General features: G+C 37.0%; 2 protein-coding genes across 4 annotated transcripts in view; one reads left to right on the top strand and one right to left on the bottom strand.

Annotated features, from left to right (window-relative positions):
* Window positions 1-3,023: 3,023 nt before the first annotated feature.
* Window positions 3,024-20,135, top strand: LOC112558944 (motile sperm domain-containing protein 2-like). Of its 3 annotated transcripts, XM_025229712.1 has the most exons (17): window positions 3,024-3,105; window positions 3,187-3,241; window positions 4,615-4,773; window positions 5,962-6,048; window positions 6,455-6,609; window positions 7,003-7,063; window positions 7,552-7,590; window positions 7,761-7,885; window positions 8,195-8,293; window positions 8,624-8,707; window positions 11,750-11,832; window positions 11,965-12,064; window positions 12,405-12,501; window positions 12,681-12,798; window positions 12,999-13,131; window positions 13,846-13,887; window positions 15,379-20,135. In XM_025229712.1, the coding sequence occupies exons 1-17, from the start codon at window positions 3,100-3,102 to the stop codon at window positions 15,580-15,582; spliced, it is 1,647 nt and encodes a 548-aa protein (XP_025085497.1). In that variant the 5' UTR covers window positions 3,024-3,099; the 3' UTR covers window positions 15,583-20,135. The 3 variants fall into 3 exon arrangements, with proteins under 3 accessions (XP_025085497.1, XP_025085499.1, XP_025085500.1); XM_025229714.1 differs by lacking the exon at window positions 13,846-13,887 and having other exon boundaries at window positions 3,025-3,105; XM_025229715.1 differs by lacking the exons at window positions 3,024-3,105; window positions 3,187-3,241; window positions 4,615-4,773 and adding an exon at window positions 5,234-5,274.
* The window catches only part of LOC112558943 (kinase D-interacting substrate of 220 kDa B-like), a 23,437-nt gene continuing 12,809 nt past the window's right edge, over window positions 16,933-27,560 (bottom strand). The window contains 4 exon segments of the mRNA XM_025229711.1: window positions 16,933-24,818; window positions 25,239-25,537; window positions 25,936-26,123; window positions 26,799-26,961. Coding sequence (XP_025085496.1) covers window positions 23,430-24,818; window positions 25,239-25,537; window positions 25,936-26,123; window positions 26,799-26,961 — 2,039 coding nt within the window. The 3' untranslated portion in view covers window positions 16,933-23,429.

Genomic DNA, 27,560 nt, shown 5'->3' with positions numbered 1-27,560 from the left:
CACACTGACCAAAGTACCAATAAAATTCACGTTTCCTCTCACTAAAGATGGTAATCCCAGTAAAGTTAACTAAGATTTCTCAAAGCACGCCTCTGATAACACAAACAAAAGTTATTTAATATAATTACATTTTTAACCAAAAAAGTCTTAATTCTCAAATTTTCACAGTCCCTCGTTCACGTACCGCATCCCCACAAATTTCATTTCAAAACAGTCACGTTATGTATGTTCTTCTGCATCGATATTTCTTAGGTGTAGTTTTAGTCTATTGATATGATTTTCGACATACAATTTACTGATGATGCTGATGATGCGATAGTTTGGAGACAGCTGTATGTTACCTTTTTTATTTTTAGGGTGTCACAATGAAAGACTGAGTCCATGGTGCATGTGTCTTTTGAAACAACTCTGTATATACTTTTTTCATTCTCACAGCTGACAGCTATCAACTTTTTTCGTTTAATGACTAATCGTTTATTAGTATCATCGCTTATCTCTTTGTCCCCACTGAACCCATTCCTGGCACACCAAGTCAGAGTCAATGTGACCTAGACTGTGGTTTCAGATACCTGACGCTGATTCTTATGTAGTATCTCTGGTATTAAAATGAGGACACGCCATCCAACATGACATAGGTCATTAGTATGTTCTTCAGATCTTGTTTCAAGATGTTGATTATAACCTTTCAACCAGACTGACTAAATCTTTTGGGATGAGGTCGACTCATTGTGACTTTCTTTAGTGACATCAGTGATGCCACTGCTTCTTCACAAAGGGGGAGGGGTTGAGATATCCGCATATCTTAGGTGATATTAGTTCTGCATTCAATACAGTTCAACCAGACCTTCTGGTTTTGAGACTGATTACTGATTTTGATCTTCCCCATCAACTGGTTTTGGGGATAGTGGATTTTTTTGACTTGCAGACAGCAGGGGTTTGTGTAAACAGTCACTGTTCTGATATTGTTACAAGTACCAGGTCCCTACAAGGCTGTTGTCTATTAGCCCTGTTGTTTATCATGTACACTGACAGCTTCCTGTTGATACTGGTGATACTGCATTGTTGACTCTTATGCAGGAACGTAAAAAGGATCATGTTAATGCCTTAACAAATTTTGTACAGTGGTGTGACGAGAACTTTCTGGAGTTAAATGTAGACAAAACAAAAGAAGTGAATATAGACTTTAGGAGAATCAAAGAAGATTTTGTTGCTCCCAGTGTGATGCACAGTAAAACTGTTGAAAATGTTAACTCTTTCAGGTACCTAGGAACTATTTTTGATTGCAAGCTCAAATGGAATAAAACACTGAACACATAGTTAAACGTGGTCAACAAAGAATGTCCCTTCTGCGTAATCTTAATAGTTTTTCATTTAGTCAAGCAATCTTAGGCCATTTCTACCAGTCGTTTATTGAGAGTCTTTTATCTTTTTCATTTGTATGCTGATTTTTCAGTCTCTCTGTCCATGACAGGAGTAGTCTGAACAGTATTGTCCACATCAGTTCTAAGACAATTGCATGGTACCAAACAGAGGCATTTAGCTTCTTTCTGTGATCAACAAATAGTAAAGCTTTATCATTTTGTCAATACCTGAACTTGTACTAATGAGAGAATTTGTATTATTAAACTCAGGTACACGTTATTCCATGCTAATATGTAAAAGTAATAAACATCTGAAATCGTTTGTGCCATCTGCTGTCCAGCTGCTCAACCTCAGATGAAGTGTCAGTGGGGTGTGTGTGTGTGATATGTTGTAGGTGCGCACATGATTATCCTTGAAGTTTGTTGTTTTGCTTTATATTATGTGTGTATAGATATATATATATAATTGTCACTTGCCTTCTTTTTTCATTGCTAAAATTTTTCATGTTGACTTACTTTTATTGCAAACTTTTACTTTGCAACTAGAGCACCCTCCCATCTTCAAATTGCTCACTGGGACAAATACAGTTGATCATTATAATTGTCATTGTCATCAAGTTGTGTATGAGTCTTTCTGTGACTTTAAGATTTGTGAACGTTTGAGCAGTTCTCTGTCAAATACTTTAAATTATATTTTTCTATAGCAGTTGTCTAATTTGTCCTGAATGGTGTGTGTTCATCTTTTCTGCCATCGAGGATTTAAAACAAATAAATTTATAAAGATTGACAGGTGATCGGCATCCATAAAAACATATCGTACTAACTCTCAAATACTTTTTAAAAGTAGAACTTTATTGACTTACCGAAGATTTCATGCACTGGCAAGAATACAGACCACATATGTACTGAGAACATTATTTAGGAGCCACACTTCATGGACTCGCAATAATGATTATTATTATTATTATTATTATTTTTAGATCAATTAAGGTTTTTAATCAAAATCAAAATCAAAACAGACTTTATTGTCTGCCCAGGAGGACAGAAATTTGTCTTTGCTCACATACCCATACAGACATTTAACACACAGTTAGAAGTAAAAGTGAGGAGTAAAATAGTGTTGATTGCACCAGTCCATCAAGGCAGTGTATGTTTATCCTAACAACAAACTTTGGGTGACCAAGGGCCTAAAAGCACTGCTTAACAAAAAGAAACATTTGTTCATCACGGGCAGAAGCCCACGACAGAAGATTAGTACATAGAGAGGACCATGATGCTATCCGTTGGGTGGGCAGAGGCTCTACGAGCATACTATTATTATTATTTTATTTATTATTTATTTTTGTTTTATATTTTGTTATTTTTTTGTAAAGCACTTTGAGCTGGCTTTGATGGTGGTGTAAAGTGCTATCTAAATTAACTTTATTATTATTAATCCCACTGGTTCCAGTAATCTGTCTAAAAAGCCACTACAAGGCTAGAAATCCGCTGTAACTGCTTTGGGGTGTTTGGGGGGAGAACCTAAATTCCCCAGAAACAGTGTGTAGGAAATTTGCCGCCTCTGCGAGACGCACAAACATTTTAGCAGACACTGATTGCACCGACCTTATGTCAAACAAGTGACAAGTTCGCTCTCCTGTGCGTCGTACCTGAAGGTATCTATAGACGCTACCGGCGAGTAGCCTCCCTTGGGGCGGAATGGGCCGGATGTTGATGAAACCGTTTGATTCCTTACACCATGGGGGTAAGTGTTCGCATCGCAGCTTTCGTCTTGGATGTAAGCTTATGAGGATGCATAACTGTACATTGTCTTGCTTTATTTCAGATTGGTGAAGTGGAGATCAAGTATGTGAGAGAGAAGTTTGAAAAGAAATATGCAGGTACAGTAACGACACTTTATAGTATTGAAAACTCGTGACTTGACGATTTTGCGAATGATTTCATGATGAAAACATTTAGAAAACAGATAATTGGTTTTGGTGATGAGGCTCATTTAGAAACGACGTATCTACACATTATTATTGTTGTTTAATAGCAGCATTTGAGAATTTTCTTGATTGCTCGGTTACTAATTTTTTTTGTCCCTTCATGATTGGCAATAGTTATCTATTAACCATAACAGCAAGTTAATGCTGGGTAATATAGAGTGAACAGCTAAAGTTGGCCTTGGGGCTCGGAATGCAGAGCAAAGTACACGCACACACATGTCACGTCGCACTATAGAGAGCTGTTGATGTTCCCTGAGGATGATAAGTTAATCACTGATAAAATGATAACCTCGAGCTACTTTTTCTTGCTGCATTTTTATATAGTTCTTAATGCATAGCAATGTATGAAAAGTTTATTTAATTAATGCTTTAAAAAAATAACCCAAAAGAGGGAGTGCAGATTGTGCTTTAAACAGATCATTGTTATCTCTTTTCACAGTTATTTTGAATATGTGCATAATTTTGATTTGCTAAAATCTTTCTTCTTAATGATATATCATTAGCTAAAATTTTGTTGTGTATGTCAATAGTTTGGTTATATTTGTGGGTAAAGATTATAGTTAGATTAAATTGCATCAAGAAGGGATAGAGCAAAATTAAAATATATAGGGCAACAGAAATTACTACAAAAGTACTTATATTGCATTGAGCATGTTCAAAGGTCTGCCAACATAGCCCACAGGTTAGTAATGATAATTGTGGGAAAGGCTTCTTCCATGTTTAAAACTGAGATGGTTTATAACTTGAAGCCAAAGCTTTAGATAAGGCAGAATTGGCTTATATTGTTTGAAAAAACCCTCTCCTTTCCAAGAAGTTTTTGGGTTTCTATAAAACCCTATCTATATCAGTTATAAATATCTATTCAAGTGAGCTTGACAGTTGTCATGCTTTTTTAAATATGTCTGGCTGCTGTCAAAATTTTATGCTTTCCAGTATGTAAATTCTTCTGATTTTTAAAACAGATTTTATTTTTTCCCCTCATATCTACAACACCAACCCTTGTTGGTCAGGTTTACACGATTGCTTTCCTTACAGTGACAAGTTGTTGCTTAATAACAAGGAGAGGGGTTGTTTAACATGCGGCAAGACAGCCAGCCCTATAAACATATGCTACATGCAGAAAAAGAACAGCAAGCCCTAGATGAGAGCTGAACCCTTGGCCGCCCTAATAACAAGGAGTCTTAGTATACTATTTTCTAAAATTTCTTTTTATGGTCTGTATTCTCAAGTTTTAACCTTTTGTAACCAAAGATGTGTTCTAAAAGAACATGTTGCAGGAGGACTGTATGACCAGCGAGATATTGACAGGTTTCGAACAGACGATGTATTTGTGCGCACTTATATCCGAGGACCCACTCGTCTGGATGAAGGGGTGGACCTTGTGCATGAGTCTTTCCGTTTCAGAAAAGAGATGGAGGTGAATGGTGAGAAGTCTTGATCTGAGCACTGCATTGATTATTGTTTCCCTGAAAGACCAAAACGTTAGGTTTTAGAGGTGTTTAGCTGATGAAGTGATTTTTTAAAAGACTTGTCATGTCCATAGTTGTATTTAACCTTCTTAATGTAAGGGTCATGATTGTGGCTTTGCTTGGAAACACAGGGAAGGGGATTTTTATTAATTTTATTGACAAGTGTAAGTTTTCTCCTTTCCAAAAAATGTATAGGTTCTTGGTCTAATGTTTACCTCAGAGCAACAATAATATAAAACAAAAAACTTCACCCCCTGTCGTTTCACAGTCTTCGGTTATAAGCCAGTCATTGTAATGTTATATTTTTATTTGGTGCTAAAAGGGTTAAGGATATATTAAACAATACTTTTTCCCCAAGATCATTTTTAAACATCATGTGTTTCTTGGTAATGTTTAGTTTTCATTCTTGATTTTCAGGAATTCTCAAGTAGTAATGAGAGATGATTTATATTAATGGTTAGTGGTATTTATTGGCCTTCAGTATAGTAATGGGAGATGATTTATAATAATGGTTAGTGGTATTTATTAACCTTGAACATAGTAATGGCATATTTGCAGCTATTTATGAACAGTCAGAATATTGTGTGATTAATTTCTCTTGAAGAAAAATAACACATCCACCTATATGCACACACATACACAGACACATACACAGGTCTAGTCTGTTTGTTTAATTGTCATTTTAAAAAGTATGTCACATCAGCCATTCCTCACTTCTCATTATTTTATTTTGGAACTAATCTGACTGAATACTCTGCTGTAGTCTGTTGGCGTTTGTCTTTCCTTTCATCCATCAGTCTCTCTTTACTCCTTTTTCTCTCTCTACTTGCATCTCCATCTGTTTTAGCTCACTCCACCCCATTAAGTTTGCTTGTCCTCTGCTTTACTTATTTCTTTCATTAAGTATGCTTGGCTGACACTTATGAAATCTTGTGGTGGTGATGTTGGTGGCAAAAGTAGCAGCAGTAAAGTCTGCTTAAGTATGAGCGTGCATGTGTCCTGCAAGTGCAAAAGGCCTACTGACAAAGAATGTTTACAGTGTCTCTAAAATCTTTATTTTCTGTTTTCACTAGGAGATTACTTTATGTGTGTAAACTCCTTAAACAGGCTGTTACCATCGTGTTCCTTCAATGTTGTGTGCAGACATCAAAGCCACTGATTTTGAACAGTTGATATGGGACAGAAAAGCAGTATTTGTCCACAATCATGACAGGACAGGACACAAGATATGTGAGTTTTTATGCACCATTTGTATTCAGAAACTATATTTGCATAAAAATAGTGTTATATGGCAGCATTCAATAACCATTCAGAGTTTTCTTTTTCTGATAGCTTTAATATAGACATAAGCTTGAACTGGAGTCAGGTGAAGAGGAGCTAGCCATTACTCAAGCAAAAGGCTAGGTGGGTGAAGGAAAAAGTGTTGTTATTATTATTGTTGTTATTGTTCTCCAAATGGACTAGTTTCTCAAAAGCCTGGTTTAGATGCCAGACAGGAAAAATATTTTAAAGAATGCTTATAGTATAAAGATGACTTCATGTTGATATGATCCAGGTAGTCAAGGCAGCCAAGTTGTCAAGATAATGGTGAAAGTTTTGTATATGATTATTAAATCTATTCTCTTCTGGTATGCAGTGTTTATTCGAATCAAGGAGCATAAAAGGGATGCTAGTTTGTTACCGAGTGCAAAGAGATTCTACTTGTTTTGGCTGGAAAGGGCTTTTCAGGAAGCACCCCTTGAAAGGATTGTTTCAATCTTTGACATGACTGAGTGTGGTGTGAGTAACTTGGTAAGTGTCATTGAATTGTTCTTGAATATAAACATCTTTTTCATTTAACATAAGCACCTTCTCATAAGGGTAAAACAATATCTTTCTAGTGATGTTATCATGTCTGTATTCATAAAACTAAAGAACATTTATGTTCAGACAAATGAGGTAAAGGTAGAAATTTTGATTTTCTCAAATAATTCTGTGAACCAGTAGTCTTTCTTAATTGTGTATCTTTTTATGCATAATTAGACAAAAAAATCTGTTGATTTATGGTATTAAATGATGCCTCAGTATGTGTATGTTTATGTTATGGATTACTTATTTGTCAGTGATTTAGAAAAGGAAATTGTGGACACATTTTATAAATGTATACTAAATATTTAAACTATTTTTTTGTATTTCTTTACAAAGGATATGGAACTAACTCGTTTTGTCCTGAACTGCTATAAATTTTATTACCCTACTATTCTTGGTGAGTATTTGTGTTTACAGAGAGAGAATGTGTTACATATGCTCTTGCATGCATAGGTTATATGGTTAGTACTTATGCACACATGGTGGGTTCAAAATAGTTCTGAAATACTAAAGATTGCGAAGGATGGAACATACTTTGAAGCCAGAAGCTTGTTTCTTCTAAGTGTAATTTTAGCTCTGTTCAATTGTATATATCCTAACTTTTCTAATTGGGTTTGGGTTGTTTAGGCTTTATATTTTGTAACTAATTTCAGGCAAGAGAAGAAATTCCGAGATTAAGTTGTGTGGGTGTATGTTTGTAGTCTTCTCTGTCTTTATTTAAGTAACTTGTTGTCAGATTTAGATATCTGCAAAAATTGTAAGAAGAGTAATTATACACTTGACTCCCTTATTCTCTTCAGTTAGAGAGAGAGATATATCTTGTGCAAATATCTTTTCAGGTCTGAATATATCATTAATTAAGCTTTTCTTTTTTTTTTTTGGCAGAGAAGTTGCTGATTTATGAAATGCCATGGGTCTTTAATGGTGAGACAAAATTTTGCTGACATCTGCATGTAATTTCAGTGAAACTGCATTCTGGCATTGATGTGTGATTCCTCTGTAATTACTTCTGTAGATTTGGTCAGTAGTAAGAACTGTTGATGCTTTCAACTGCTGCAGGTTGACTGTTCAAACTTTTTACTATTTTATTTTAGCGGCATGGCGCATCATTAAGACATGGCTGAGTGCAGAGGCCATCTCTAAAATCAAGTTTGTCACAAAGTTAGACATTCAAGACTACATTGCAGCCGATCAGCTTCCTGAGCATATGGGTGGCACAGTCAGTGTCTTGTGTTGCTTGTAAATGCCTGATTTAGAATAATATCGGCTTAAAAATTTGTTTTTTTAGTCTCTAGTGAAAAGTTCTATGTTTGTGTGTGTGTGGGGGGGTGGTGGTGGTGGTGGTGGTGGTGGTGGTTGTGTTTGCATGTGCATGCTTCATTGTGGGAATAGGGCTTAAAGAAATGCATATTTTTACAGAATTTTAGCTGTCACATGTTACGTACAATCCTTCGTAGACTGTAACAGTGTAAAGATGTTCCTGTTTTGAAGGACTGATCACAGGGTCAGACGTTGGTATGTTTCACAGGATAAATTTGATACTGTGCACTACTGCTGTCTTGAATCTGGAGTTAATAGTGCAGCCTCTACCCCAGATAGTGCATCAATTACCTTTGAGAAAAAGCGGGTGAGACTGACTGTACTAGTGTATCTTGCATGCGTAAATTTACATGTAAGATTTTTTTCTACACAATACAGTGTTTTGACGAAAATTTCCACTGTTATGTGGAGTCATACAGTATTTATATTCAGCTAGGAAATATTCCTTAGGATGATGGAGGAGCAAAGCTTTATATGCATAACTTTCAAAGGAGTAAAATAAAAATTGTGCTTTAATTTGGCTTAGGTTAGTTGGATTGATAAGTACCTCAAAACAGTGAGTTTGGCAAGAGATGGTTGGACTGAGTGGCACCAGTTAACTTAGTAGTAATGAACTCCATTTCATGCTGTTTTGAAGGTCACGTTCTCAGACTCCTGTCCCAGCACTCTGTTCCACAGTTTTAGTAGCGAGAAGATGGAGGTCAATGCCAACAACAATGCTGTAAGTCTTCTGAATTGTGATCTTGCTTGGTGGCTAACTGAGGGGCACATAAGCTGGTATAGAAGTAGATTTGATAATAATTTGAAAGTAAGAGTTTAGTGGCAATGTGCTTAAAATTATAATCCCCTGCCATAAGTTAGCATTTAGCTATAGTGGTTTTGGCACACTCTTCAGTGGTTTATTATCTTCTCAGAATAAACTTGAATATATTGCAAAGATTAATTTAAGCAGTGGCCTTGTGGGATTCCCACAATTTTTTTGAAGGGCAGAGTTTGACTGTCAGTGTAGTCCTATGCCTTTAAGAATCTCTGCATTGATTAGATACGAAAAGATGCTGATGATTGTGTTTATTCATTACTTAGTGGATGGCTGTAGAAGGGAACAGGGATTTTACTTTTCAGTCATTAAAGGCGGAACTTATTGTGGGCAAGGGAAAGTAGGAGTACATGCGATGCTGACTTTTATACAGTTTTCTATAATTGCTACCCCGACCCTGAGGCAGGGTGGAGATCACAGCCAGTGCCAACTACCCTAGCAATAAAATGTCTTTCTCAGCCAAGTACTTGCTGTTGGCATTTAGAAATCTGAGGTGAAATGGTTTGCAACTAAACATACAGGGTTAGGACCTACAATAGAATGTAGTATCCATAAAATAGAGAAAAAAATTAAAGGAGAAAAGGATGAACAGCAGAAATGACACAAACACAAAAACAACTGAATTTTAAAATTGTTTTTATTGCTTTCGCTGATCTTTCTCTGTATCTTTCTTTACTCATAAGCAGGGATAACAATATTCAATATTTTCAGTTTATAATCCTGGTGACTGACATAAAGTACATCTGCATTTGGGTAGAATGTTTGTATTTTAGAAATGGGCAACAATTCACACCTGTATCACAGAGCCCATTCACCATCTACAAAAACGGCCCCAAGGTCCATGTTTGTCTGTTGGTGAGCACGACAAGGTGAAGACATTGTAGATCATGTTTATGCACATTCAGTCTCGTGCGCCTCTTCGCTTGAAGTGAAGATTTCAAAAAATGGGCATATGCTGATCATCTTTGGTTGTTCTAATGTTAATATCGTCTGGAACTAGTTGTCTCCGCCAGGTGACAGTTATCCTGTAAGTGAAAGAATGTACCTTGCTTACATTACATTGGGCATTATCCCAATTCAATATAAAAATTTGTGCCAATTTGGGACTTGTAAATGATACATTTTTGAGAAAACAGCTACACGGATCTGCAGTCACTGACTTCATGAAGTGCCACTCTGTCGCAGTTTTGCTTCAAGCAGAACAGTTTCTTCTGACCAACGGATTAGTGTGATGACAGATGCAAGGCATGCATGTCCAAAATATTCCTTTCGCACTGATGATGTTACTTTGGTGATGTCGACCCACAGGGTTCTTCAGCACATCGCCAAAGAGGAGGAAGTGCACCCAGCAGCATGAGGCAGTGGGCTGTGAGAGGATGTATGAATGCGTCAGGTGTCATCATTCAAAAGCATGTTCACGACTGTAATGTAGCAGTTAATAAGTTAATGAAAACTAAAGATGTTAGAAACATTAATGAGGGGTGGCATGTTGCTAAAAGTATAAAAACTGGGATGAAAAAACTGGTACAATGTAATAAGGGAACTTTGGCAAGACAATGGCGACCCTTGACTCTTGTTGGATGAATGCATTACACACTTCCAAAACATCCATGACAATTGTAACCAAGCCTCACCATACAGTCAATCACATTATATACCATCTTTAATCATGCTAACTGATCCTACTGCTGTCAAGTTTCTTAGCAACTTTCTGCATGGCCATGTTTAGTTTAGTTTATTTCCTTGTTACTCCTCAAGGAGCATAGGGCCGAAGCATGTCTATATACTCTATAAAAAAAATCCAGAGAACTATGTGCTGTCAGGGACACATTTTATGTTGAACCACTTACAGTTGCAAACTATATTTTATTGTTGTTTCTGCTCTTTTTCCCCTCTATTACTCATTTTCGTTTAGGTGTCCAAAACGAAACAGACAGCACCAGAGCCAAACTAACAGCGGTGTATTTGCAAGCTCTGCCCTCTTGCTTCCAGCCTCGGATTTTATTGTGCATTTGCAGATTACTTCCCAGAAGTGCATGATGAGTAGCTGTCACAGAAGTGCAGATAGTGGTAAGAAAATGGTCAAGTAGAAAGGACATCAAATTTATCAGATGGACACAGACTGTTATTTCCCAGATTCAGGGTGTAAGAAACAAAAGTATGCATAACAACTGGAAAATCAAATAATAATACTATAATGTAGACACTAGCGTACACTAACGTACATGTATGTCACACTCAAAACTTCGGTTATCTATTGGAATGCACACATAAATATAAGTATTAGAAAACAAAACAACGGATGCAAAACTGAAATCCTAGCCCTTTTGACCGTAGATGTAATCATGGACTACAAGCCATTTCTCCATAGCTTTCTCCCTGCCTGGCTTTGCTCTCACCAGGGGAATGAACTGAAAATATTCAATATTGATATCCCCACTTATAATATAAGTAAAGAAAGATAAGGATACAGAGAAAACAAAGGAGCAATAAAAATTCAGCTGTCTTTATGTTTGTCTCGTTTGTGCTGTTTATCGTTCTCTCCTTTATATTCTATTTTTGTTTGCTTGTTTATGGAGAATACATTCAGTCCTAACAATGATATAGTATGTTCAGATAAAAGCCATTTCACCTCACCTCTCAGACCCTAAAACTTGTTGGGTGAGAAAGACGTTTTATTTCTAGACTAGTTGGCAGTGCTTGCGATCTCTACCCTGCCTATTGTCCGTGTAGTAATTGGAGACGGCTGGCCGCTAGTTGTCAGCATCACGTGTATTCCTACCTTCCCTCGCAGAAACCGAATTCTTCCTACGGTCAGAAGAAATTCCACCTTTAAATGGATTTCAGACTTTACCACTTACCCTAGACACCCAGATCAGAGGTCATGAGGGTCTCCATCATTCATTTAAGTGATTTTCCTTCTATATCTGATGTCATACTGTACAGGGTGGGGCTGAGGACAAAGCCAGACAGAATGCACCATGTTTCAACATGGAGAACTCATTCACTGGACGTCTGCTGACCATCAGGTGGGTGCCTTGTTTGTATATGTCTCCTAATGGTTTGGAATAAACATTTAGCATGGCATTTATGAGGAGAGTATTTTGGGATTGGTGATGAATCATTGAGTAAATTTGAGTTTTTTGGTCATGTGTTTTCAGTCCAGCAGAGGAACTTATATTTTCAAGTAACTCCAGTGGACGAGATTGCTTTGATGTCATCACACTTAGCAACACTTTGCCTTATCTCATTGCCTTCAAGGTTTGTGTTAGTTGTTTGTACACCAATAGATTGGTGATTATACGTTATGTAGTGAAGACCCCTTCTGCTTAGAAAGTGCCAGAGGTAGAGAACAACCACAGAATGCTTTTTCTGCAATTATCAGTGTTGTAGTTCCTTAAAGTGAACATTACCCTTGATTATTTCCAGAGAATGTACATGAAGTAACTTAAAAACATAATATTCTTCCAGATTGAGATTCTAGACAGATGTTGTTGGGTTAAGAATGTGTCCTACTTTATGGCGAATTAAAAAATTTGTCTTTTTACTATGATCTATTTATTTTTCTAATCTGATAGGATTTTCATGGTATATTTTGCAGATCAAAACCACGTCACCTGAAAAGTATCGAGTACGACCAAGCACAGGTGTGGTGAAGCCAGGAGAAGCATATGAGGTGTATGTGTATTTGCAGACAGGTAAATATTACCATGGCCATTAGATGTTACTGACTGATCTAAGAACTGTACATGTTACTGACGTTGATAGATAATTGCCCACGCAAGAGGATGCAGCTTAAGAGCGTTAAAATTTTGCAAAATAATATCTGTTTGCTTTTGTCTTGTCACTAACACAGAGTCTTTTGTGGTGTGAACAGGTTTTTTGAGCTCTGTGTCTAAAGATAAATTTCTAGTGATGGCCATGGAGGTGACAGGAGATGAATATGATATATCATTGTGGAAAACTGTTCCCAAGGATTCTATCATGGAACACAGGTCAGGGCTTATTTTAATAAGACTGAAATATCTCCTGTGATTTGATATGCAAATTTCATGATGTACATGCAAGTGCACCCACACACACACACAAATGCATGCACTTGCATCCATACAACTATATAAGTATTATAGGAAGTGGTGTATTCAATATTTCATAAAGCCAGGTTTTAATGAATTCCAATTCTTTTATTTGGCAGATTGAAATGTGCTACTGTAGCGAACCACAACGAAAGTCAGGCTGTTAACTTCAGGGTATCAGTCAATGATCAAAAACCTTCTTTAGCTAATCCTTCTAATGCTTCTCAAGACCCTGCTGTTCTTGCTAGGAGGGTGAGTTCTATAGCTGATTGATAGTGTTTTTGCATTATGATGCTATGTCTGCTTAGAGGAGCATCTGCCTGGTGTAGTATCCTGACCTGGAAACCATGTCTGACATGCTTCAACATGTGCACTCATCATAGAGACAGTTGCCGTTTTGAGCTTTTTTTTTTTGTGATACACCCATTTGTTATGGTGGGCCACGGACAGGACAGACATCAGTTTCAACAGCCTAAAGGCATTATTTGGGTTACAGGCCCACAGTGAATTCCATATCAGTGAATGTGCTATGTTACGGAAGTAGTCATGACCATATGGTTATTAGTTGGGAGTCCTGGCTCTATTGGGTCACTGTGGCAGGCAGCTCTCCATTAGACTAATAAGCAATTACATTGGTTGGCTTGTGATCAAAGATTACATCACCATCAGTCTATTATTCTGGCTTACTGCTTCTCTGCGTAGTCACTGTCTATTCTCATCTCTGTTTATCACTAACATTATTAATGTTTCAATATGAATCTATGCTACCAGTTATAAAGCATTTGAAAAATGCATCTTGATTTTTCATCTGATTTTTTTTTATCTTCCATGTGAGCTTATGCAAAACAAAACTATAAAGTTAAGAAAATTAACAGATGCAGATATGGCAGGAAAGTCCCAAGTCAAGCATAGTTATTTAACACTTGTCCTACTGTTTCTTATGTGCTGATGTTGACTGTTTGTCAGCCCCATGCTGTTCGTGTATGCTGGCGTGAACTTGTCTGCGAGGTTTGTGCCTTACCATCTCATCTCAGAAATTTTACCATCATCTGTTTTCTCACTTCTTCTCTAATAATAATAATACTAAAAAAAGATGAAAAAGTTACCTTTGTGGAATAAATACAGGTGCAAATGGACAGAGATATATTGCCCTCACAAAGTTGAGAAGAATTATATTAGACTAACAGGTACAAATGCCCACATGGTGTCCTTGGAATTGTTGAGTTTTTGCAACATTTCTTCGTAACATTTAATCTGTTGTATTGGATGTGCAGTTCAGTGTTGGAGTTGTCTTTTTTCCCTACATTTTTGTTGTCTTTAGAGCAAGATATTATTTAGCTTTCTTATGAAAGCATATTAAAGGGAATGGCAAGTGAAACAGCCAGTTAGGCTTAAATGATAGATTACTGATAAGTGAATCATTTCTGCTCAAAATTTCAGGTTATGAACAGGTGTTTACTTATAATCATATCTGAAACTTAGGTCTGGAGTGGTACAAAGCTGCCATCATATTTTGTTGTCAGTTGAAATTGTTGAACCCCTCTGGTGGAAGTTCATGTTCAGTCATTTAAGGGCAGTTGTTAAAACACTGGGTCATGAATCTGGGAATCATGATACACAATTTCAAACTCGAGTATAGTGGGGAAGAGTTGAGGGAAGAGGAGAATACTGGCATGACAGAGGATACCTTAATTCTTAAATGGTACACAACTTGCTATTTCACTTGCCTTTTCATTTAAGGGCAAGCATGTTTTGGTTAAAGGAATATATTATTTATCCTGCAGCTTACTCTTAGTCAAAAGACCTTATCCTCTCTTCAGCATTTCACGATGTTTTTTTAACATATGCTTCAAAACATTTACTTAAAGGGCGAAGATAGCTGTCTGTCCTATGGTCAAACCACCTGGTAAAGTCAATGAAGAAATGCATATGAGCATGTGTGATTACTCACTGTAATACTGTTCGGCATGTTGTCACAAGTGTCGCACTGATTTCCTGTCACCTGAATAAAAAAAGAGCTTGATTTGAGTGTAACAGTGTTTTACTCCAATTTTTACAGGGACATGCCCTGTCACTGAACCCTTTTGGTTATCCATGTAAATAATGTGTATTGGTGTATATTGCAGGATATGAGCATTTTTCTCTTCTTCCTGTCTGTCTGAGAACATCTGCACTAGTCTCACTTCCTCCATTTTCCTCAGCCTTCTAGACTAACATTGATATATGTATTGTTTAGCAAATCAATTGTTGTTCACCTGTCAATGTCTGTTGCTACCACCATCATCCACTCTAGTTTTCCCTTATTCTATACATGCTTGTTAGGCACAACTGAAGGTTTTTGGTAAAGACAGTATAACCACCCCCTCCAAAAAAAGAAAAACAAACTTAAAAAACCCCCAAACCAAAACCAACAAACCTAGCAGACTGCTTGTTAGCAATTGTGTGTCCTTAACATAACGTGTTTTATCAGTATTAAAGAGTTCTTTACTCTGTCAACAGTTGGAAATGCTGATTGAGAGCAACAATCAACTGCGTCGTCGCATGAGCTGGCTCATCATATCTCAGATCATCTTTTTCTCCTCACCATCCTCTTCCTTGCAGCCTTTTTGTGCTTTGGCGATGACCTTTTCTCTTCATACTTCTCTTTCCTTTCGGCTACTGCGTCTCTTCCTCCTGGGGGATACGATGTTGATGACAGAGTGAAGCAGAAGGTGGAGACTGTCAGGGGTCCACAGATGATCAAAGTATATAATTTACCTGCAACATTCGCTGCAGGTGTGAGAAATCTTGGGTGGGGTTCTGAAAACTTTGTGCAACAAATTGCCTTTAAAATGATTTATGTATGTGAGATTGTTCCCAGAAAATACAGGTATTATTTCCAGACGGCATGAGAGCTGAGTGTTTTGTAATCTGAGGTAATTAATGTCTGCTTAGTGTGTCCAGGGTTATTTTTGTCTCAAAAAGCCTTTTGAAATAATTTGCCAGTGTCTAAATTGTGATCAGGGAGTGTTGAACAGCACATGCTACATAAATTAGTCTGGGCTTTGTGTGTGTTTTTATTTCTTAGAGGATTTCTTGAAAGTGTTAAAAATTATGAGGTGAAAGTCAGTCATTATGTTCTTGATGTCTTCAGATTTTGCATATTTTAAAATTTATTGATAGTTTATTGTTTTGAATCTTTACTTTTTTATCAGTTTTACTTTGATATCTTCTTCATGAGCGACAGGTTTGAAGGGTCATTTAGGTAGACATAATACTTCTTAAATGCTTTCTGCTTCTGTTTTATAAATATTATTCAAGCCTTTAAGTTGTATTTGCTGATAGTTTGCTTACTTTTGTTCGCCTAACTTTTGCTGTCAGATGCTGTGCTACCATCCATTTTCCCACTAGGTTAGTTTCAGTTGATTGCTTTTGTTCTTTATTAAGATATTACATGCACAGTGAATACACTTGGATTTTGTGCACCTTACAAGGCTATTATTATTTTCATTACGAGATAATTCTGCTTTCTTCCTCATTTGCCTTTGACATTAGAAGTTTGGAAGAGAACCTTTTCATCTCATTTCTGTTTTCTTTCATTCAGTTTTGTAATCTCACTTTTTTTTTTTTATTTTAAAATCTTTTCAAATAATGTTTTTGAAACTTTTGAAATAATATATTGAACAGTGTGTTTTGTTTGTTATTTTTGTCTGGTCATGCTTACATGTGTATGTAATATACAAGTGAATGAGTTCACCACACATCTTTCTTCCATATTACAACACATAATTAAGTCCTGAGTTCAGAGCTTATTGTGGCGCACACGTTATAGAGATATGTGGGGATGTGAAGCTTGTTGCAAAGCTGACCAGTGGTGGATTTTTTTCCTCAAACTGTTGAAGATCCAAGAGTGAAAATCTGCAGGAGGTTTGCAGTTAAAAGCTTTTAATGGGTTTTCCATTTTTAAAGAATTAAAGTTTTTGACAGATCAAAGCACTGGAGTGATTTATCGGCACATTATTTTGTTATCCCCTATGTTTAAGTTATATAATAAAGCCTTCAGGCCAAGTTTTATTTTTGGAGAAATTAGTGCATCATCTTATATTGCAGATTCTATAGACTTTTTACCTTTGCATGTTAGATTAGCTCTTGAAAGGTAGTGTGTGTGTTAAGAAAAATGCTTTCTCACTATAATTTATGAGACAACAAAATTTTCAAATTAAGAATCTGCTTGTGAACTGAAAATTTCCACAGGTTGCAGTGGATAATTAACAGGATATTTTGTACAGCCATACTATAAATCCAGCTGTCTTCCACTGTTTACTGAAATAATAAATTTTTTCAGATATGTGGGGCAGTGAATTTTATATTTGTATTTTGTTTGAAGTCTAGTCATGATATGTGTATATGATGCTTATAACTTTTATGAATAGACTCTTAGATATGCTTTCCTTTGTCCATGCTTTTGTATTTTATTGTGTGGTAGATAATATCTAAATCTGTGATCAGTTGCTTTTGTTGTTTAAACTATGACATGATAAAATGCAGTTTATGATAGTCACACAAATAAACTTCATTATTATAGGATAAAAGTGCAATGAGGTGTTTCTTTGTTTGTTGCTTTACATCACTTTTAGCTGGTATCCTAAATGTTTTAATATTTAGTGGTCTTTAGCATGCCGTTACATGTGAAATGTGCTTGAGACATAGAAATGTTTGCACATTTGGGATATTCATGAAGTGTTTTCAAAATGTGTATCCTAGCTTAAACAAGAAAATAATGTTATTTTAAGTGGCAGAAGCATGGCAGGGCTTTTTTGAACCATTGTTAGTCTGTTCCAGAATAGCAATGTCAAATCAAATTTTGTGTAAAAGCTCATTTTTTTATGCAAGTGATTTAAAGTAAAAAAGAGCTGCAGACAGGACATAGTTTGAAAGTGCCATTATGTTAATGTGTACCCATTTTTAATTATGATGTAAAAGGATGTAGATTTTTTTTTTAAAAAAAAGAGAGAAATCAAACACATCAAGAGGACAATTTTATGTAAATTAATTTGACAGTATTATTTCTGAAAGGATGCACTTGCATTTTCTGTCTGGAAGATGTTTGTGAATGTCAAGGTGCCTGACAATTCTGTCACATCTTTCATTGTTTCTTAAAAATATAGTCACCTAGTCTGCATATGCATTTCAACCTCCACTTATTTTGAGTGCATGAATGGCAGAAACTTATCAGCAGAACTGTAATATATGACAGCCAGTAGTGATTGTGCATACTACAGTGAAAATCACTGGTGATGTAATATTTGTGCTAAGCAGGTGTTTTTATCAGGTATTCTAAATGTCATATGTCACATGCAGATGGAGGTGGGAATTGGGGGCTAATGCAGGCAATGTGTACATCTGAAGTGTATCTACCATCGCTAACACTCCCTTTCCAACAAAACATCTGTAAAAGCAAGAAAACAAAAAAAAAACAAAAAACAAAACTGATATTTGTTACATCTTTGTCCTGATTATTTTCTTTTGAAGAATTATTCAACTGTTTTATAGTAAGTTTCTGTAACTTTTTATCTCTAGGTTTTTTTGTTTGTTATGTCAAGGCGATCTAAAGTCTATGTTGGATTACCAAAATGTTATTTGGTTACTACAATGGATCCTTAGATTATGCATAGGAAACATTGCAGTTGTGTATCATTCCAAGGTCACAATTACGATTTTTGTGAATTTGTATTGTTTAATTTTGTTGATGCATGAAAGGTAAATCTGGTTGCACAGCATACATAGATAAATTTGTTTTCAAACATGCAGTCTTAAAAGAAATTATTCAAACCATGATACAAGTAGAGTTTTATAGCCTTTTTCTCCCCAGTGATAACATTTTATGTAACAGAAATGCATCCACACACTTAAGTATCCAAACTTTAATGTTTGGAGTCAGAGAGCAAAAGCAAAGACCTATATTACTGTCTGCTTATAATAATATCAGGCTGTTACCAGCAGATGTGTACATAATAAAAAAAATTCTGAGTATAGCACATCACTAGAACTGAATCTGTTTAAAGAAATTTTCCTTGCACAATAAGCTAAAAGCATTAATTTACCATAATTTATATTTAAAAAAATGGGCCTGTAATGAACATTTTTGAGATAAAGGACAATCATATTGGCCACCTCATTTTCTGCAGGCAACAAACTTGAACAATGCTGTCAATTAAACTATGGTCCCTAATCATAGTAATAGTCAAGCACTGAATGCTCTTAAGGAGCACAAGAAGCCATAGCCATTCTAAACATGTTCTGCTCAAGTATTTTCCACATTCAACAAAGTAAGAAAAAGGTTAAAGAAAATAATTTAAAAAAAAAGCCTTTCAACAAGTGTCAAATACCAACAATGTATCATCTAAAAGAAGAGTGTAAGAGAAATCTTTTTTTTGGGAAAAAACCACACACACATTAAATTACAGAAATCATCCAACTTGAAACTAGCAAAGCACTCCTTGCGCTTGAACTATTCTTTGACCATTCAACCACACTATTAATATCTAATTTAATATCTAATAAAGCCTTTGAAATAGGATATAGGTGTTCAAAAAATATCACATGAACATCACACTGGAATATTTTTTGCACATTATGCATGCACGTCCATCTGCTTTACCACAGATGCAAAATGTCTTTGCAGGCCGGGAAGATCATACACAATGACAAAGTGATAGTGAAGTTTAGTTTCTGCAAAACTTGTCCTGCTACAGTCATAAATGACGTCCTCTGCAAACTACTTTTGGCTCCACACACAACAACAACAAAAGAAAACAACCAAACCCTAACACCTTAAGATTTTTTAAAAACTTGGAGATATGTTATTAAGGAAACATGTTTCTTACATGTTAAAAACTGAATGGAGTAAGAATTGACTAGATCAAAATGACCATCAGAACTGTTTTTAGGGATATAAATCAGACATTATTTTACTACAAAATAATCTGAACAGGTAGGATGTAGTGGAGGTGGATTCAACCAGATCCCCTCAAGAGTGCTTTCAACAACTGAAAAAGTTGGGAATGCCAAGATGGAAATAAAATGCATCATCACAAAAGAGAAGTATTTTTTTTTTAACAGCTAGAGTAACACAATAAGCAAAAGAACAAAAAATAATTTGTGACCAACTGATGCATTTGTAAAGATTCTTTGAAAATTGAAAACACTTGCTGTATATTCTGGAGTAACTGTTTCTCTTCCCTGAGGAATCATGGTGCAATAAAATTAATGGCTTACTTGAATTGGTTACTTTTATCGAGATGTATGAATAGACATAAATGGAGACAGATGGGATGTGTGTAAAAAAAAAACAAACAAACAAAAAATTTCAACAGTATGAATAGTGAAAGATATGTGAGAAAATACACAAGAGATGAAGTGCAATTTACAACCGAATCTCTTCCATCCGACATGCAGTGACAGAGCTGATTTTATAGACAGGTCATGACAATATAGTTCTCTAAATCAAAAACACCTCTACAATTCTTTTCTCCATCCTTGCTGCACTAAGAAACTTAACACAATCCACAGATGGAGAGATGTACATGCATGCAAACCCACATGCATTCATGTTCAGAGGCTGAAAGAGCAAGTGTAGCATTAGGCCAACCATTCTCCAAGTTATTTCTAATATTTCAAAACTTGGACATATGTGAATTCATATACCTATCCACATACAACCTTTTTTGCTTAATTTGATCTTTCAACAAATTTGAGACAAAATAACTCAAACAGCAAACTGTTAAAAGCTTCAACGATTTTGTTTTGCACTTTTATCATGATTATCACGTGTATTCTTACAGAAAGCAAAGATGTACTCAATCAATGGACTGAGTACTTGTGCAATTTCCACCTGAAGACCAATGCCAGCATCCCTCAAAACAACCAGACTAGACACAGCAAACCTGCAGACCTACCAGTTCTATGGGAAAAGGTCAAAAGACCTGTACATAGTCTGAAGGGAGTCGCCAGGCATTGATAATGTGCCAGTTGAGCTGCTCAAGAAGGGTGGGTAAGAAACTATAAAGGCCCTGACTGGCTTGTGGCAAAGTCTGGGAATGGAAAGAATGGAAACACTAATCAAACCCCTCCCAAAAGAGGAAACAGTATCAGAACTAAAGAACCATAAGCCTTATCAGCCACCAAAGTCATACTGAAGGTCATACAGAACCACATCAGCACCACTGCAGAGGAAGTGCTAGTGTGAGAACAGGCTGGCTTCAGACCACGTAAAAGCACAGTTGAGCAAATCTTCAACTGTCGCATCCTGATAGAAAAGTATCTTCAGTATCAGTGGGACCCCTACCACAGCTTCGTTGACTTTCAAAAGACATTTGACAGAGTGGCATAAGGGGCTATGGCATGTGATGAGAAAATTCAACATCGAAGGTCCCAATTCAACTCATAGCAGCGCTGCATAATAGCTCAGCGAGTACAGTAATGCTGAACAACCAAATAGGAGTTTACTTTTGCACCACAGTAGGATGTCAAGCATGTCTCCTATCACCGGTGCTGTTTAATATCTTCTTGGGGAACATTATGCCCAAAACCCTACACGACCATCATACTTTAATTTCCCTTGGTGGAAGGCCGATCTGCAACCTACACTGGAGATAGATCTGTTAGCAGGTACTAACAAAGAACTGCAAGAACTCACCAACAGACAGTTCGAACGTATATGGAATGGAGATTAGCACTGAAAAGAGCAAAGTTATGGTCAATGGAAGCGACAAAGCAGAGATATATGAACTAGGGTACAGCTTGAAGAGATAAGAAACTTCAAGTACTTGGGAGCCACCTTCTCCAACAACGACAGCCCCACGCCAGATACTCCTCATCAGGATTGCAACAGCAACAACAGCAATGGCTAAACTAGATAGGATCTGACATAGTCATAAGATCAGATTCACTACCAAGTACACACTGTACAAATCCCTGGTAGTACTCATCCTGCTCTACGGATGTGGCATGTGGAAAGCTAAAACAGAGATTCAGGCATTCGAAAATGTGCATGAGGGGGCTGCTTGGGATCTCATAAAGAGACCATAGAATCAACAACTTTGTACGAAACAAGATTGCCACACTCACAGGAAACCAGGAACCTCTACAACAGTCAAGTGACATGAGCTGGTCTTCTTTGGCCACATGACTCGGCATGACACTTTGTCGAAGACTATCCTTTAAGGCAACTTGGAGTGCAGCTGATGCAGTGGTGGCTAGAGAAAGAACTAGTTTACGAACGTTAAAGACTGGACTAGTCGTCCTGTACAGGACTCGAAATAGGCAAGAGTGGCAGGCTCTGTCAGCTGCCGCGTCCATCCATGCACTCCCTCCAACGACAGGTGCTGGTCTAGAGATGACTGACTGTATCATGATTAAAAGTGTTTTAAATATATAGTGAAGCATCACAGCATCTACTGATTTACATATAAAAAGTAATGTGACATTCTTCCATTCAGAACTTTTTTCAAAACAATGGGTTCAGATGTCTAAGCAACACCACACAGACTTTAGAAACAACTATTTTGCCATATATAGGAAAACACAAAGACACACATATATATGTGGAGAGCATAATTTTGGTTGTGGCTCAGACAACAGAGGCCACTACATGTTCAAATGAGACAATAAGATGGGGATGCTACAGAACCAAAGACCAGTGTCTGTACTTCGAGCTGCAGCAACAGTATTAAAATCAAAATGTCTTACACTTGGGAAAGCTGGTCAGAATATGATCTGAAGACATCCAAATCACAAAATCACAGGCCACAAAATGTTTAAAATTAAAGATGCTCATTATTATGTTTCACGATCACCTTAATGTCTATAGAGATTATCTATGGCACTTTCATCTTGACGGCAGCAAAATTGTGAACATTTCGATGCTCCAAGAGATTTATATACATGATAAAACATTTACAAAGAATTATTAGAAAAGGCATATAGCAAACACTCCTTCCAATGAGATATGTAAAATGCCAATGGTTTTAAAAAATCTTTTTAGGCAATAAAATAGGCTCAGTTGTATGATATGTCTTATCTACACTTCTGAACAAGCAAGAACTACCACTTTAACTTTTAGATGCTTAAATAAAAAATACCCTTGAACAAATAAACTGATACATGATAGAGACCTAAGGGAATGTTGAGACAGTTGGACACCGAATTTAATTACAACAATGCTCCATGTAAGTGGAATTTATGAAATATGCATTAAGGCAAAACATATAGTTCATTCCGTGTATGAGTGTTTAAGACCAATATTAATTCAAAGGAACTGGTTGCTCTTATTACAAACTTATGACACTGCAAAAGCATTTCCAATTTATAAGCACATTTTACTTCTCCTCCACAGGTGGACGTATGTATAAGAGTCAATGCTTTAAAAGGCATTAGCAACAAAGTACACAATTTTGAACAAAGAGGAAGCAATATCCTTCCAAAAGAAAACAAATAATCTCAAATATTCCATGACTAAAAACCAATAAATCCACAATGACTAGGTAACTATGGACCTAAAATAGTGTTCATTAAACGAAGGACTCCTTGTCAACACCAGCACCGGAAGATGGTTTGTGGCTTTTATGCCCTGCGGACATGACTTCTGGGGGCTGGTTGATGGGGGATGTCCCAGCAGAACACTGAGCAGCCTGAAAGTACTGCTGTAAACTTTCTTCAAAGAACTGGCCTGATGCAGGCCTATCGTGAGCTGTTGGAGTCTCGTTCTCCACAGAAAAGGTAGATGGAGGATACAAGGGAGAGGGTGGAGAGCTTTCCAGCATAAATGAAGGTCTTTGCCACGTGGGGCTGTCAATATCACTGCTAGAACCTGGAGGTTCATTTAGTGGTGCTGGAGCAAAGGCATTTCTTTCCCATGGAGAGGGAACTTTCTTTTCTGTTGTTTCCTTCAGAAACCGTGCAGAGCTGTAGCTCTCCAAGTCTAGAGGCATAGCTTTCATGGCAATTTTTTCTCCATTGCTAGCCAGTTTCTCCTCACTATGGTGGTGAGGATTGTGCTTCAGATGCAAAGCATGGGTGATTGGGGAGGCAATTTTCTCAAGGGTGTCAGTCAAGGACAAGCGATGCTTGCTTGATGGTATAGTATGAGCATTGCCAACAGATGATTCCGAAGCAGTAGGCTCATGCAGGAAAGATGAGAAACCTGAGGAGACATTTGACGCGTTTGCCTCAAAAATAGCTTGCCCTGGGGCAGGATGGTCTTCCAGTACCATGATCAGGCTGCCTGGTGCCATACCTTCTATGTTCAAGGATGCCTTCTCTGTAGCTGCTGGCTGCACACCTGTGTCTATTGGCTGCACAGGTACCGTGTCTGTGGACTCAGATGCAGCTGCATTAACATTCACTTCCTCAAATTGGTCTTCAGGTGATTCCTCAACTATATCCTCCTCACCTTCGTCTGTTTCCTCTGCAAACTCTTCAACAGCCTCTCTTAAGATGGCTGCCTCATAACTGAGCTGCTGTACTATGCTGTCGTTTCGGCGTAAGCGCCGCCCTCTTGGGCCAGTCAAAATGCCCTGCCCATTACCCATGCTCTCATTGTTTTGCCTGCTCTTCATGTCTTGCACAGTGTTACCCTGACTTGTTGATGGTCTTTGCATGCATGCAGAGTTGGTGCTGTCTGAATTGTTATTTTCACCATCCAGTTGGCCATCCCACACCCGCAGGGAGACAATGGCAGCCTTGAATAACTGCCAGTCACCAAAGCGCATATCCAGCACAGTTCCAAGAGCATCTAGGTCACAGTTTTGTAGAACAAGTCCTGTGATGTTGTGATCATGTATGCGCTTGCTATAATATGGCACCCAGTCTGTACTGACATCCTTCAGTGCACCTATAAGCTTGCATACCCCATCAACGCTCAGGCTATTCCACTCCTTAAGAAGGCTGTGATCTTTAGCCTGTGTTCAATATAAAAAAAAAAAATAGTTCCACCATGCCATTATTTTTTTAAAAAGTGACAGGATAAGAAAATTATAACCAGTTAAAATTCTTTTATTTTTTTTTAAAGACAGTTTACCAGCAGATACAAAGCATACAGCTTTTATTTCAGAAATGACAGCTACAGGAATCGAGAACTAAATGGTGCAATCAACTGAAAACTTTTTTGAAGTCTTGAACCCTTTTAAGCTTCTTCTGAATTCCATGCTGTTTGGCAAGTAAAAGAGAAGCAAAACAAAACAAAGTATGAAAGCAACTCTCCTCACAAAAAAGAGCTTATTAGCATGGTTATTCCTAAAAGGAATGTGCTAATGAAGTGGAAAAGAACTTTCTCTAAAAATTATTGCATATGCATCAAGTAAATTGACTAAAGGGCTTACCTGGAAAAACACTGTGGGTGGTGGACGTGCTGGGCTAGCAACAATGTTTGTCTGATGATTGTAAGGGCTACTGATAAAAGGCAGCTGACCAAACATCATCATCTGTGGACTGTAACCAGGTGGTAACCGACTGGGTGAACCCATTGGACTAACACGTGGACGAAAACTTCCTAATGTTCCACCAGCATCATGAGGTAGGGTGGAGACCGCAGGTCCTGGAGGTGGGGGAAATGGTTTGTTAGCTGGAAACATCCCAAAGTTCATTTCCTGCTTTTGCATCTCCAGCTGATGTTCAGTTTCTGCAAAAATTGAGGAAAGCAATCACAAAACATAGCAAATCTCCTGGTGATTATTTAGAAAAAGAACACTTACTATTAAGGACTGTGATATACTCATAATAAAGGACTCTGGGTTTAGTCAATGAACATAGAGATAAAATAATTGAAAATGCAATTCACCGATTGCCAGCCAGCAAATAACGTGTTCTCGCAGCACAAAAATAAAGAAAAATATTACACAGATTTAGAAATGAGCATTAAAATAGTATAAACATGATAAAAAAATACAGGTAAGACACAACACACAAGGATGATAAAAGATAAGAAGCAAACAGCTAACAAGTCATCTACTGAGGAATAAGTCTATAAGACATGAGGAAAAAGACAGACATGAAGAAATATGCGTGACTTTTCCTCACCTCTGATAAGTTTTCGTAGATATGGATCAAGATTAATGGTACAAGGTAGGAATTTCTTCAGATCAGCAATGTTAAGTTGTGGAAAGTTGCCTGACTGACTGGACAGAAAGGCCTCCAACTTGCGTTCATTACGATCAATTTCAAGCAAAGGCTCTGCTTCTTTGCTTGTTGGGATACGAGGCAGCACCCTGAGACCCAGATTGCCATACCATATATTAAAACAGGAAAAAATGTATGTGATTTTTTAAACCTTTAAATGTTTCAGTGCTTCTTTCTCTACTGTAGCTGCTTTGCACTCACCCTAACAAGCATTTCCCTTCTGCAAGTTGCTAATTTTCAAAGGTCCATCTTCTTAAAAGTAAGATTAGATGAAACCTACATTAAAATAAATCCACAGAAAAAAACACCTAGGGAAAAAAATCGCACATCTTGAACAGCCACAACTGATTTATATCCATAAAAATATTAATTAATTACAGAATCTACTTTATTACTTATTAAAATTAAATTTTATATCAGCTCTTGTAAATCATTCATTTTTTTTAATGTTCTTATTCTAGATCAGTGGTTCTTAACCTTGTTTGAGGTACCGAACCCACAAGTTTCACATATGCACATTCACCGAACCCTTCTTTAGTGTCATCACGAATTGCGGGTGTATCTTGACCTCCGTGGCGGAGGCTCTGCCGAAGCCCTGAGACCGACTCACCGAACCCCTAGGGTTCGATCGAACCCCGGTTCAGAACCACTGTTCTAGATGATTATGTAACATAAATAGATGATACATCAATCTTTTCTTGATGGACAAGTTGTTTTTTGATCTGAAAGCTGGCTAACGCCATTCAAAGTGTAAGATATCTTACCTTTTGTACAGAGCAAAGAGAGTCGTGTTTGGATCTACATATTCCTGTTCGTCAAAATGGTAGATGATCCAGGATACCCTGTATGGCCACTGTTCTATGATGTTGATCCAAGCAGCCAGGCGATGCCATTTGAAATCTATGTTATATGCCCGCAGTAATCGAGCTGGCACAAGAAATATATAAGTGAGATTTTTCCAATACCAAGATAACTTCTTTTCTGATAATGGTCTGAAATAATTTATTTTGAGTTTAAAGCACTGTGTCCCTCTTTTGATTTTCTAATTCTGCTTTCAAACAACCTGTACGTATTCTGAGAACACAATGATGTGACCTTTGTTAGTAAATTATGTCTTTAAGTAAACCAAAAGACAAATGCAAGTAGTTTACTTCAGCCACTTCTGCTCTCACTGAACTGATACTTATGTTTAATACTATGAAAACAAACGTTATGCCCCATAATGGTTTACAGGTCACTTTGTTAACCCTATTTTCAGCAAAACATAAAAAATATTCCCTTTTACTGAGTAGGGATAGACACACATAGTGTGCCATTAAATATGATTTAAAGAATCATGCACGGTTTATCTACATCAAGATTTGCAATCTTTCCTAAAATATAAAATTATTATCGTAAATTGTCTTTCTTCATTCCTTACCAGACCATAGGAGTTTAAGGGCTACAGTTACTCTTTAAACTAAACAAAATCTTGCCCTGAGCAGTAAGGGGACAGCAATTCTGAAAGCTAGAGTGCTCTAACCCTT

This window comes from Pomacea canaliculata, linkage group LG3 (genome assembly GCF_003073045.1).
Source record: "Pomacea canaliculata isolate SZHN2017 linkage group LG3, ASM307304v1, whole genome shotgun sequence".
NCBI classification, from domain to species: domain Eukaryota; kingdom Metazoa; phylum Mollusca; class Gastropoda; order Architaenioglossa; family Ampullariidae; genus Pomacea; species Pomacea canaliculata.
Note: the sequence above shows the minus strand (reverse complement) of the source record. Positions and strands in the feature narration are given on the sequence as shown.

Excerpts from the sequence above, each read along its gene's own strand:
- LOC112558944 (XM_025229712.1), top strand. Across the intron at positions 4,774-5,961 it reads AAAAGAGATGGAGGTGAATG|ACATCAAAGCCACTGATTTT; the intron begins GTGAGAAGTCTT and ends TGTTGTGTGCAG. Across the intron at positions 12,502-12,680 it reads GTATGTGTATTTGCAGACAG|GTTTTTTGAGCTCTGTGTCT; the intron begins GTAAATATTACC and ends TGGTGTGAACAG.